General features: G+C 42.7%; 1 protein-coding gene across 1 annotated transcript in view; it reads left to right on the forward strand.

Annotated features, from left to right (window-relative positions):
* Window positions 1-2553: 2553 nt before the first annotated feature.
* Window positions 2554-12500, forward strand: part of LOC306932953 (uncharacterized protein) — a gene marked incomplete at both ends in the record, with an annotated part of 24119 nt that continues 14172 nt past the window's right edge. Inside the window, 5 exons of the mRNA XM_079514925.1 lie at window positions 2554-2687; window positions 4532-4680; window positions 6108-6226; window positions 6830-7043; window positions 10229-10353. Coding sequence (XP_079371051.1) covers window positions 2554-2687; window positions 4532-4680; window positions 6108-6226; window positions 6830-7043; window positions 10229-10353 — 741 coding nt within the window. The remainder of the gene's footprint in view (window positions 2688-4531; window positions 4681-6107; window positions 6227-6829; window positions 7044-10228; window positions 10354-12500) is intronic.

The raw sequence follows: 12500 nt of genomic DNA on the forward strand, positions 1-12500 counted from the left end.
GGACCTGTCTGTCTGTGATATGTGACATCACCATCGGACCAGTCTGTCTGTGATATGTGACATCACCATCGGACCTGTCTGTCAGTGATATGTGACATCACCATCGGACCTGTCTGTCAGTGATATGTGACATCACCATCGGACCAGCTAGTCTGTCAGTGATATGTGACATCACCATCGGACCAGTCTGTCTGTGATATGTGACATCACCATCGGACCAGCTAGTCTGTCAGTGATATGTGACATCACCATCGGACCAGCTAGTCTGTCAGTGATATATGTATATCACTATCGGACTGGGCAATGGAGAGCGCTCATTGAATGGAGAGCGCTCATTGAATGGAGAGCACTCTTCGTCCCATTGGGGATGAAGAGGAGTAAGTACCATCGGAGGAGGTTCAGTCTTCATGGAAGCGGCGCAGGGACAACAGCTGTTTCTGTGGACATCATATATTCCCTTCTTCAACACACCGCAGGGACAACAGCTGTTTCTGTGGACATCATATATTCCCTTCTTCAACACACCAAGGAGATGGAACTGAACTGAAGTGAGAGGCAAGTGACATTATATGGGTTTTCTAGTGGCAACTGGCAACTGTTTTGCTTATTTATTAACCCATTTAGGATGAGACCAGATTCTACAAAATGGAAAAAAAATATATATATATCTGGCTTTTTCTGGATTCTATGTCAGTGGTTCTCAATATATTTTATGTCAAGGACCCCAAAAAATTATATTATGTAATTGGTCGCAGACTCCCATCTGAAAATATGTTGTTTCAGGGACCCCCTCAGAAGCATAGATTTGAGTTAAAAACGTTAGTTCTGAAAGAATATATATTCAGATTTGCGCCACATTTTCACGATTTTTCAATGGCTAAAGTATAACATAATGCTTATTTTTTTAAAGTTATATTTTTCGGTTAAAACAAAAAGTATTTTTTTTTTTTAATTAAATCACTATATTCTGATAGTAATCATTGCTATAGTGTTCAGTAACAGAGGTCTCCCTCTGTCTCTCCAACTCTTTAATAAACAGAAAAAATAACATTTCCAGGTACAGTAGGTGACAACATTTCAGCCAATCAGGAGAGAGTTTATTTGTTTTATAGTGTTCCAGTTCCAATTCCTCCTAATTTATTTATGTCATCACTTACAATTCCACTTGTATCTTCCTGACTGCATTCTATATCGTGATTGGATACATTTGTTATCCCGACCTGAAAATGCATTTTCTGTTTGATAAAAAGCTGGAGAGACATGAAGACTCTATAGCAATGAGTACCACCCTCACAATATAGAGAGTTTAACACTTATTTTAACCAAAGAAAATCACTTAATTACCTTCCTTTAAATTGAAAAAAATATGAATCTAATTGTGTTGCCTCAGTCATTACCTTGCTTGCACTGTGGTCCAACAATCCATAATATGTTGAATTTATGCTGTAACATTATAAAAGATATCCCCATCTGTGGAAACTGACACAGATGGGGATATCTTTTATAATATTTGAGACTTTGACACTTCAGACCGGTCAGCCTGTCTGGATAAAGGGAACCTTGCTTAAACCCATGCATGAGACCTGAGACCAGATTCTACAAATGTCTTCTAAATCATGACAGTTTTCAGAAAAAAAACTATGTTTCTGTGTCAGTGGTTCTCAAACTATTTCATGTCAAGGAGCCCCACATTTATTTATATTTGACCGCTGACCCCGGCCATCTCAAAATGTGCTGTTCCAGGGAACAAATATAATAAATATTATATTAAAGTGGGATATATCGATGACACTCTGTTACAGTGGACCAGCTGTGGGCCAAGTGTTTTATTCAAGGAGACACACATACTGTACATACCTGTATATCTCATACTTAAAATCATGTCAAAGAATTAGTTTTGTTTCGCTCCTGTCTGCTAATACAATCTCTGTCTGCACGTATGACATCAGCCAAGCCGAACCAATTCAATGGAGCTTTTTTGGCAATATAAGTGAGAGTGAGAACTGTCAAAATATATAATAAAACAGTTGAAAAGTATATACAGTTGGGGGGATACAGCATTCATACAGGCCAGGGTATACATCTCTTTTTTTTTTAAACGAATAGCACCAATCTTTTGCAGTCATCCCTTGACTCCTTCAAAACCGCTCTCAAAGGGCACCTACGGACGGCTGCAATTCGAAACTGGCCCCCGTAAAACCTGAACCCCCCACCCACCCCTTTTCCCCCTCACTGTAGCCTATATGTTTTTTTCCCTTTTTACCTCCTCTATGATGATTTCCTGTTTTGGCTATATAGAACTGTATATTTGTACGTCTCTAAATGTTATGATGAATTGAAAACGGTGGACCCTCTTGTAAACAAGTGTAATGCCCTTATGGTGTCGTCCACTCACAGTTAACAGTTTTTGTATTGAGTTGTGCTTGAAATGTACTGTAATTCTGCAAACTGTTAATAAATACTTCAATCAATCAATCAATCAAAAATTGGCTAACGTTCTTGTATCGCAGCAGCTGACAGATCTTGCTGCCACCGCCAGTCGAGATGCCCTTAATGGCGGGACACCGTCAACACCACCACCACCACCACCGCCACCGTCAGCCCAAACTGAGGAGACTGAAGCAGCTGACGTACCTCAGTCCTGTCCTCACCGTCCTGTCTCTCACCCTGCTGCTCTGGGTGTACACGTAAGGATGTCACACTACGTCTCATCTTCTCGCACAATATACCAGGGGTTCTCAACCCGTGGCTCGCGACCCCTCGGGGGGGTCGCCAAATTATTTTAGGGGGTCCCCAAATTATTAAAAAAAAAAAAGATTTTCTTTTAAATTTTATTTTCACGATTTTTCAAAAAATAGCAGACCTACAAACTCGTAGCGCGCCACTCGGTGGCGCGCTATGAGCTTGTAGATCTGCTATTTTTCAATAGCTAAATTATAACAATGCTTAAAACACCAAAAGGGGTTCCCGCCCAAAATGGTTTAAGGTTATTGTAGCAGTCAATTTATATTGGGGGTCGGGAGGGGGCGGGGCGGGGGTCCCGAGACATTGCCAAAGCATTTCCGGGGGTCCCCGGCCAAAAACGTTGAGAACCCCTGCAATATACAATAACAATATAGAACAGTGGTTCCCAAACCTTTTCCTGTCAAGGACCCCCAAAATGATACTCATTAGCCCACAGACCCCCATTTGAGAATACATGACAAGGGGGTCCTTGGCATAAGAGAAGATGTTTACGTATCTAGGGCTCCCGGTTTGACCTGAATTATAGGCTACGGTCCCATATTTAATGGCATTTCTATCTCTGGGACCCTAATACATATTGAACAATCAAAGTTAATTTAAAGGCGTAGTGAAACGGAAATGGTGGACATTTTATTTTGAAGTCTCAAGTTGAAACACCGCTATGAAGTTTCTGAACCAATCAGAGCGTTGCATCCCTTCAGGCGATGGGATGGTAGCTAGGGACGGGTAGCTATGCTACGCAGGACAGCATGTGGAATCTGTGGATGTTTGTTTACAAATCAGATAGTCGTCCAGCTTTACCAGTTTACTCTTAATGTGGCTTATTTCTACCCTATAATGTTTTCAGATACATTTTTAGCGTGATGATTAAGTTGAAACCGAGTAATACACTCTCTGGATGTTATCTTGAATGGGAATAAAAACAAAAGATTTCTGTAATCAGTAGCAGCTGTGCAGCCTGTGCTGGACGGATGCGGAGATATGGGGAATTAAACTGGTGAGCTTCATTTTTATTGGCTTTTATCGATGTTGGCCTCGACACGTCATCACGCAGCACGTTTTCGTTTTCAGGAAGTAATACAAAATATATTTTTATGGACGTTTGATATAAAAACACACAAAAATGGGAATTTTCCCATTTTTTTGGCATCCATTGTTAGGTATGACCATATGATGACCACGGATATGGTCTAAAAGTGTGAAAAACGTATTTTTCATTTCACTACACCTTTAACTCTGAGGCCCCTTTTCCACCGGTTCAGTTCTTTTTGGTTGTTAGTCCATGAGCCAGAGCTCCAAAATTGGAACGTTAATTATGAATTGAGTGGGCAAAACCATACCTATATTAGATTGTTATCACCATGACACTTTCCCAATTGAGTACTTACACAAAGACAATGATTTATTGTATTACAAATTTTACATTTTTAAATATGCAAATGAGGCATTATGTAGGAAAATGTGCAAAATAATCTAAACTGTGGAAGGGTTATTATGTATTAATTTACTTGTATTGATCCTATAAACAATGTAATATAGGTCTAGTTTGCCCACCAATTTTGGAGCTCTGGCTCATGGACTAAAAAACAAAAATAACTGAACCGGTTCCCATTGGGAACCAACTGGTGGAAAAGGGGTCTGAGAGTGTACAGATGGAACCAAATGGACTAATATCTAATATCACAGTGATATTAGTCTGAAGTTCCAGACTATCAGCCATGCTTAGATAATTAAATTAACTCAGATGTGTTCGATGTGTTCGACCTCGATTGAACCCAACGTACAGCCCTGCTAGATCGTCCCTGTTCTGGAGCCAGCACTACAGATCTACCCTCCAGAACCAGAACCCAGCGACGCAGTACTACAGATCCACTCTCCAGGGCCAGAACCCTGCAGCGACGTCACCTCCAAAACCTGTCCCACGACAAAAAACAGGTGAAGTCTGTCTAGTATTGCTTGTGTTTCTCAGCTGTCAGTTGTTTTCCATGTTGTTTTGTTTCCAGAGACACGTATGTTTGACAACTAAGTACATATGTATTTAGTTTTGAGGTGTTTCATTTTAAGAGTGTAACATTTTGTGCAATTTGCTTTGTATTTATTTCAGCTGTATAGGAGGTGAAAGCACACTCAAAACGAAACTGAATGCAAATTGCAAATAGATCCATAAAGTTCTACACTCAGATTACGGGCGGCTGTGGCTCAGGAGGTAGAGCAGGTCGTCCAATGATCCGTGAGTCGGTGGTTCGAATCCCCGCTCCTCCTGTCCACATGTCGAAGTGTCCTTGGGCAAGACACTGAACCCCGTGTTGCCTCCAATGAGTCGGTCGGTGTGAGTTCTCCACCGTCGGTGTGAATGTGGGAAGTGAGGACACTGCTGTCGACTGTTCGCCGCTTCACCTCCCAATGTATGAATGAATGAATTAACCATTGTAAAGTTTTTTGAGGCCCATACGGTTAGCTCAACCGTCTAGGCACCTAGGCTGCCAAGCCAGCCTAACGGCGTGCCGTGGGTTCGACTCCCGAGCCTGACGGCCTTTGCCGTGTGTCACTCCCCATCTCTCTCCTCCTTTCCTGTCTGACTACTGTTTCAATTCACTTTTTCACTTTCAATGTTTTATCATGGTCTTCAGTTCATGTACAGAATGAAACAGTATATACATAAAGATACCTTTCTATGACCAAAAAAGGTGCAGGCTGAAGCTAATTAGCTTATTTTGCCTACCCTCACCAACTACAAATAATATATATGACAAACAAATACAGTCTCTGTAGGAATACAGGAAACAACAAAGAGAAAAAACAGAACAGTTTCGTTTTTTCTTTCTTTTTTAAAAAAAATATTGTGATGTATGATATGGTATGCAGATGTATGTATGTATGTATGTATGTATGTACATATACATATCATAATATGTAATGTCACAATATAAAATACAAGATCATAAGACGTGTCTATACTTATTTATCGTCTTGTTTTTAAACATTCTTTTAAACACATGGATTGAACTACATGTCCTCAGTTCCTTGTCACAGCATTTCCACAGACTTACCCCTTTCACAGATACACAGTGTTGCTTAGTATTTGTTCTTGCAAAAGTTTTATCAAACATTCCAGCATTTCTAAGTTCATATTTGGTTTCCTATCAATAAAGGCATAAAAAGCCCCAAAAACATATATATATATTTTTTAAAGCGCTTTGAAATATACAAATGCAATTCATTAGATACGTGTCAGAGACACTGACACATTTTAACGTGTATGAGAAAGAAAGGGCTGCACATCTATTTACTTTACTTTTACTATTTGTTTGCAGAAGGTCTATTATTTGTTCTATTTTGATAACCACGTAACTGTGTTGTAGACACCCCTCTGCGGTTCAATGCACACCCGCGTGCGGAAGGGCTGCCCCTAGTGGCCGTCAACGGGACACACACACTGCTGCTGTCGGCGTACGTGGAGCACCGAACACCCAGGCAAGAGGTCTGCACGCACGCACGCACGCACACGCACGCACGCACGCACGCACGCACGCACGCACGCACGCACAGCTGGTAGTGTATGTTTTGTAATGTCGTAGACATGCGCAGAGCAAGTTCAGTCAGGGAACCTCAGTGCAGTCGCTGCTGGCCGTTAATTGGGCCGCCTCAGCATCACACTCTCATTCACATGATTCACTCAGCCAATCACACACTCACTCTATCTTCATACCGGCTACTTTAATCAGAGTTTTGCATTCCTCCTCCTTCTTCCTTCCTTGCTTGCTGCTGTATCAGCGTGCTGCTGTATACAAACCTGCTGCTCACCCACCTCCACCCCCAGCTACCACCTGTCGTTTTGGATCTACTGTTTAGGTACGGGGGATTCAGAGTCCCTATATGGTCGGGACTGATGCGCTTGATCTGAGTACCTAAAAAGCAGATCCAATACATCGCCAAACTATAATAAATATATTGCTCATCTTATATTCAATAAATATATATTCCATCCATTCTTGAGTTGTCCTGACTGAACTAGTCCAAATCCACAAAGAAACCAGTGGTGACTAACGTGGCATGTGATTGGACTTCTTTCGTCACGCCTCAGGTCCGCGTCATCGCCGTGGCTCCACGGACCGAAGCGGTGGCCTATTACTGCGTCCTGTCGTGCCGAGGGGGACAGCGAAGGATCTCCGTGGGCGACAGCACCTTCCACTCGGACCACTTCGACTTCGAGTACGGAACGGTGGACATCCTGTGCCCCGTCCCCGTGGGATGCCAGGCCCCGTCTCACGTCGCCGTGACTTCTATCGGGGCAGACGGTAGGTTAAGCCATTTTGGGGCGGGAACCCCTTTTGGTGTTTTAAAGCATTATGTTATACTTTAGCTGTTGAAAAATAGCAGATCTACAAGCTCATAGTGCGGCACCGAGTGCCGTGCTATGAACTTGTAGGTCTGCTATTTTTGAAAAATCGTGAAAATGTGCCTCAAATCTTTGAATATATTCTTTCAGAGTTTCAGTTTTTAACTCAAATCTTTGCTTCTGGTGGGTTCCTGGAACAACATATTTTCAGATGGGGGGGGGGGGGGGGGGTCGGCGGCCAATTACAGATAATTGTTGGGGTCCTTGACACGAAATATTGAGAACCACTGATACAGAAACATGAGGTTTTTCAGAAAAAATACATTTTAAAAAGATTTTTTTTTAATTTCGACGTCAGGCCAAAATGGGTTAAGCAACATTACACGAGAGGGTGTGCATTCCCGTCATTAAAGGTATATTCAGTGATTTGACTTAATCTAAATATCACTTATTTTTTCTTTTTTTCTGGATAATCCTCCCTACTATAGAGTGTGCTGACCATATAAGGAGTTCCTCCCTGTCCCCAGTGAGCCCCTGGGGTCAAAAAACCCTAGTTTCAGTTTTGGTGGCGGGTGGCAAAGCCTTCATCCAATCAGGATGAGAGGGGCCTTCCTCCAATCATGATCGAGTGGGGGCGGGCCTTGGTGCACATGCTGTTGGCCTGTTGCACTTCCCCCCACTGTAGAGCGTGCATGTGCACATTTTGTTACCGGGGCGGACTGGGTGGTTTTCCAAATCACTGAATGCTCCTTTAACCCATTTAGACCTGAGGACGATTCTAAATAAAGGCTTCTAAATCCTAACCGTTTTCTGAACAACCTATGTTTCTATGACATCAGTGGTAACAACGAATCTCCCTTCAATTTACCAATTAAATCTCGCATGACATTTTGGACCAATTACGGGACACTTTATTTTTATTTATTTTTATTTAACCTTTATTTAACCAGTAAAAACCACATTGAGACTGAAGTCTCTTTTACAAGTGTGAACTGGCCAAGACAAGAGGCAAAATAAGTGACACAGCTCTGCCAGTAACAAAAAAATACACAACAAAAAACAGGACAGACATACAAAAAAATACAGTACCCACTACTAACACAGCCAACGCTAATCGCGTATCAATACGTTATCAATTAATCAAACGTCCGGTGCGAACCACGTATCCATACGTTCTAATCACTTTTTTACAGCATACTTTCATTCATCTTTTTACCCACCCGGACAATGAAGAACCATCCCCCTGTCATTGCTGCTTAGTCCCGCTCACGTGATCAGAAAAAAAAACAAAAACAAAAAAAAAACCTCCCCTCCTGAAAACAGGAGGGCGGGCCGCTTTACGTGTAGAAGCCAGTGTAAAAATGGACGCGCCCATGCAATGATCTAGTCGGTGTGTGAAAAGAATCAAATTTCACCTAACCTCGCCTCACCAGGCTTTCACCCAACACTATAATACTCGATTCCCCCCTCCCCTCCTGTTTCTCCTGCAGGAGGAGGGCCTTGCGAGATGGGGGCTCTGCTCTGTCTCGGAAAAAAACATGATGAACGGAACGCTGTTACGCTGCCTAACACATCTGCACCAGATCGGCATTGCACAACGTCTGCAACACACATGGACAGATGCATGTTTACTTCTTCATACTGTAGCGACCAAACGATCCCCGAGCCTACAATACTACGAACTAACAAACGAACTACAGTATCGAGAGGGGCCGCCATGACAACAGACAGTCTACCGTTGGGGGATCACGTATCGCCATGCAGAGCCGTCATAATCGGAGATCGCTCGGACGCGTGATTGTAACGCTTTTTTATTCATTATAATTGTAGTGATAAGACCGCAATGAACGCGTCGGGGACGTAATCGACCCGGGTGTAATGTATAACGAACTTTTCCGCGTCCTAAACCGTGCATGCCCAGGCATGTTCCCCTATACTAGCTTGAAAAACAAAATCAGCTGATGATGACAACGCGTCTCACCGTTATACTATAATTCTGAACCGAACGGTGGAATGGGACTTTTTATAGCCGTACGGATCAAGACTTTTGCTGCCAAATGTGCCCATGACCCCCCCCCCCCCCCCCAATGTTACTGCGATCAAAACAATGAAAGCAGTGAATCATCATCATCATCTAAAGAAAGCAGAGTTATGAAGGTTTATAGTCAGACATTGACAGGCAGATATAACAATAAACACAATAAATATGCTATACATCCTATACACCGAATGAAAGCCCTGAATGTGTACTTTTACGAGGAAAAGAGTAAACATTGATCCCATGTACAGTTTGTCATAAATTGGTTACTGGGTGGATGCACATTGCGCCCACCAGATATAACTGCAGAGAAGACATGGACCCGAACTCAATAATCACAAAATAAGGCCTATAGCGACATATAAATACTATATACCGTATGAAACAGAAGACTCTCTGCTTTCATAAGAAAAAAACTTCTACTGTAGTAATAATAAAAATCACACCCATGTGAAGTGAGTGGTGCAACTCTGTCCCATATTCTGTTCTCTGCTTATTCAATACAGCTCGCTATATACGGACTGAGGCAGAAAGTCATGTAAACCTTTTATTTACAGTTTGGTCTGTAAACTTCTACTGTAATAATAAAAATCACACCCCTGTGAAGTGAGCGTTGCAACTGTTCTCTACAGTTGCACCGCGCAACTGTAGAGAACAGTTGCACCGCTCACTTCACAGGGGTGTGATGTATAGGATATTTATTGGGTTCAATTTTATATCTGCCTGTCAATGTCTCTGACTTTAAACCATCCATAACTCTGCTCGCTGTTCAAGATAACCACTTCCAGGCAAATGCAGGTGTTGCAAAAAGGTCAATATCTCCAGAATGGAACATGGTAAAATAAAAATGTATTTTTTAAATTGAAGTGGACAAGTTCAGCTTTCTTTTAATGTATGCGTGTGATTCTCGCTATAAGAGAACATTTTGCTGTGGGCCCCCGAACAAGGCGAACAAGGCGAACATGTTAAACGGTAGCAACATCAAAATAGGCCTGCCGAGATCCTGTAGCAATCAAAGTGCTAAGAAGCTCAAAGGGAGAACAGGAACTTATTACTTCTGCATTTCTGTAAAACATCCCCTGCCACATTCTTCGTTCCTCTTCCAGTGAAGGGTGAAGAACAGCATCCAGTGTTTCTGGAGGTGTTGAACCAGGAGATGAGAAGTGACTCCTTTCCTCACAACTTCACCGTCTGCTTCTCCACCATGTTTAACTTCACCAACGTGCTGCAGGTAGTTAGAATTTTACACTTTTCGATTTATTTCCCTAAACATGAGTTATGAATATTCTGAACATTTTGAGCACCTCCAACGGTTTAGAAGAGAGAGCCATGTTTGAAGTAACGGTAGTGGTAATTTTAGGAATAGAGAATTTCTCACAGTTCCTATAAGTTGTTAACCCTTAGACAGATTACTACTGGAAAACACGTGGAGTTTTGCATTAGTGCTGTCTGACTTGTACGTGATTTTCCGTAGTTCTCTTTTTTTATTAATACCAATAAATTAATTCGGTCCGCACCTCTGTATAGAGTATCGAGCATAAATATCAACTACATTTCCCAGAATTCCCGTGTCACGTGACACACGTGTATGCTTTCCTATTGGAAACTGACGCCCAGCCCCCAGTGAACAGGGGGGTTGGTTGACTCCTCCGAGGTGGGCACTGGAGGAAGAGTTTTTCAGCCAGGTTTGCAGTCGCCGCAAAAAAAACAATCTGAAAAATGATCCATCCGTGTCCAGTGGCATTCTCCAGTCCCAGACCGTTGGCCGGACTGCAACATCCACCCTCGCGGATTACACGTGTGCAATGTTTTTTCTTCTCCCCACCGGAGTTACCACCAAGGCTGATGCCTTCGCTAAAAGGTAATTTTATTGTATTCGAAAATGCCCTAATATGACATGTCTAGTAAGACGATCCCTATATTTGGCCCGAGCCGACCTAGTGCTGATATCAGATAGATGTGGTAGAACCATATATGGATAGATCTAACTGGTTTAGTCATCGTGACAGGCATAGTCGGAGAATATATAACAAGGGTCGGTACTATAGGTGATCGACGTAGCTAACAAAAACATCTGATCAAATGAATGTATTGTACTGTGTCTTTGTGGGCCGAATCGTGGCATCGTTGCATACAAATAGATGTTTGTATAATTAGTATCACGATAAAATAATATGGCGACGTTAGAATGACACCACCAATGAGTGATCGTGCGTAATGTAGCTGCCCAGCGTATATCCAGCACCATCGCGTCACCACATTCCACTGGCTGTTGGCTAGTAGTAGTTGCTAACAAACGCTGCACAAATGGTACTGGCTATTGGCCGGGCCACAAGCCCGGGCAATAGCCAGTACCAATGTTGCTGGATGATTGCGACGCAATGGTGCTGGATATACCCTGGGCAGCTAGCTACATTACCAGCGATCACTCATTGGTGTTTCATTCTAACGTCGCCATATTATTTTATCGTGATACTACTTATACAAGCATCTATTTGTATTTTTCATGCCACGACTCGGCCCACAAAGACACTGCACAATAAAATCATTTGATCGCCAGCAGCCGGGTAAAACGCCATGTAATAGTAGCGTGCACTGACTACAGCTAAAATGTTTATTTATTTTTATATATTTAGAACTGGCATCAGATGAGGAGGAGGAGGAGGATGAAGAGTCAAGACTGCGATGGCGTTCTCCGACACTGAACCGGATTCATTCATTCATTCATTTCAGGGGGGGCAGTTTTTGGGTGTTTTTTTTATTTAGCCTACTCACACATAACCTGACTCCGCCAGATGGGGCAGCAGAGAGTACACTGGGTTCCCCCCTCCTGCTCCCATCTGGGAACTCTCAGGCAGACTTGATGCCCGGCCACAAAACGGCCTGGCCAATCAGCAGCAGCTAGAAGCTGCTGCTAGAAGTTGCTCACAAAACGGACTGGCCAATCAGCAGCAGCTAGAAGCTAGAAGCTGCTGCTAGAAGTTGCTAGAAGCTGCTGCTGATTGGCCAGGCCGTTTTGTGGCCGGGCATCAAGTCTGCCTGAGAGTTCCCAGATGGGAGCAGGAGGGGGGAACACAGTGTACTGACTCTCTGGCGGAGTCAGGTTAACTCACACACACACACACACCGTCAAGGACTGGGTTTGGGGACATTTGGGAGGAGTAGCTCTGATCCATAGCTCTAAATGCGCATTTAGAGCTATGGATCAGAGCTAGGGGAGGAGTAACTGTTTTGTATGTAGGCCTATTTATTTTCTGTAATATTTATCATTTTATTATGTTAGTAGTCGTAAAAAATAAAAGACGCTTTTACAATGAGTTAGACCTGTCATGACTATTTTGTTCACTATTGTGAGGTTTATTGTATATGACTAAGCAA

The sequence above is a fragment of the Electrona antarctica genome, assembly GCF_951216825.1.
Source record: "Electrona antarctica genome assembly, chromosome: 11".
Lineage (NCBI taxonomy): Eukaryota > Metazoa > Chordata > Actinopteri > Myctophiformes > Myctophidae > Electrona > Electrona antarctica.